Here is a 1,425-nt window from a genome sequence, read left to right as displayed (position 1 = left end):
ATATATCATTAAAAACTTGTAATAGTTTTTTGGTGCCGAGGTGGATGCCATTGTTAGCGTGGAGGTGAACCATGGCGTTGTGTGCGGCGTTGGAATCTAGAACTATGTGGCCGTCTTGGTTAAACAGGTGTTCACTGTGTTGGTATAATTTGGCGAGGGTGTGTGGTGGCATCTATGGAAGGCATTGCTTGGTCTGCCACATTTGAATGAGGTCCATGTTGGTGCGGATGGAATTAATGGGTAGGTGGGATAGGGCATCGGCATTTGTATGTAACTTCCCGGGTCAGTATGATATCTCAAAGTCAAATTCCTCCAGTGCTTCTCTCCATCGGATTAGTTGGGCGCTGGTGGTGTTGGATTGTCACAGCCACTGGAGAGATTGATGGTCAGTGATGATGAAGATGTGGTGCCTGAAATGTATGACCGAAAATAGTCTAAAGCCCATATGATGCCCAGGCACTCGCATTTAGTGGCAACGCAATTTCTCTCAGCCTGGTTGAGGGTGCGGCTGGCGCAGGTGACGATGTGTTCCTGCCCGTCCTGCACCTGTGCGAGTACGGCACCGATGGCAACCAGGGATACGTCGGTGTACGGACGGAAAGGTAAGTTGTAGTCTGGGAGGGCGACAATAGGGGCGGAAACTAGTTTGTTTTTCAGAGTGCTTAAGGCAGCAACCCGGGCCTCGGTCCAAATGAAAGTCTTGCCTTTCCTTGTGAGGTCGTGCAGGGGTTTGGTAATGTCAGCAGAACTTTTGATAAAACGCCTGTAATAAGAGGTCAGTCTGAGGAAGGCGCACACCTCATGGACGTCCTTAGGAAGGGGGAGATTAGTGATGGCGTGCAGCTTATCAGGATCAGGGGAGATGCCCTCAGCTTCGATCACGTGTCCTAGGAAGGAGACGGACCTTTCGGCTAGGACACACTTTGAAGGTTTGAGTTTTAGTCCAGCCTAGCGTATGCGCATAAATACCTGTTTGAGGTGGCGGAGGTGGTCGGCCCAGGTTCGGCTGAACACGATGACATCGTCAAGATACGCCAGGCAGATCTCCCAGGTCAGGCGGCTGAGGACTGGCTCCATTAGACGGGAAAATGTGGCTGGGGCATTGCAGAGTCCGAAAGGGAGGAATGTTTGCTGTTGCTGGTGGAGAAGGCTGTTTTCTGTTTGTCCTCTGGATGGAAGGGAACTTGCCAATACCCTGACTGTAGGTCGAGGGTGGAAAACCATGAAGAGCCGTGTAGTGAGTTGAGGGAATCGTCTATCCTGGGCATGGGGGTGGCGTCCTTGGTGGTAACATTGATGAGCTTACAGCAATCAACACAGAACCACATGGTGCCATCCTTCTTTTTACCGAGTACGACGGGGAAGGACTAGGGGCTGGTGGAGGGGGAAATGACACCGGCATCTAGCATATCCTGGACCTGCCAG

General features: G+C 51.6%; 1 protein-coding gene across 1 annotated transcript; it reads right to left on the bottom strand.

The window, feature by feature from the left end:
- Positions 1–333: 333 nt before the first annotated feature.
- LOC145396793 (uncharacterized) lies at positions 334–1,077 on the bottom strand. The gene is made up of 2 exons (XM_080270083.1): positions 970–1,077; positions 334–921 (listed from the first exon to the last, which is right to left on the bottom strand). Exons 1-2 carry the CDS (start codon positions 1,075–1,077, stop codon positions 334–336), a joined length of 696 nt encoding a protein of 231 aa, XP_080126209.1.
- Positions 1,078–1,425: the final 348 nt, after the last annotated feature.

The sequence above is a fragment of the Coenobita brevimanus genome, chromosome 39 (assembly GCF_032717465.1).
Source record: "Coenobita brevimanus isolate Jiangsu-jjx chromosome 39, ASM3271746v2, whole genome shotgun sequence".
Classification (NCBI taxonomy): Eukaryota; Metazoa; Arthropoda; class Malacostraca; order Decapoda; family Coenobitidae; genus Coenobita; species Coenobita brevimanus.
This window is presented reverse-complemented; position numbering and strand designations above follow the sequence as displayed.

Bases quoted from the DNA above. Each gene is read 5' to 3' on its own strand.
- LOC145396793 (XM_080270083.1), bottom strand. From the start codon at position 1,077: ATGGAGCCAGTCCTCAGCCGCCTGACCTGGGAGATCTGCCTGGCGTAT. The intron at 922-969 runs GTATTTATGCGC...AAACCTTCAAAG, and splicing joins ACCTCCGCCACCTCAAACAG to TGTGTCCTAGCCGAAAGGTC.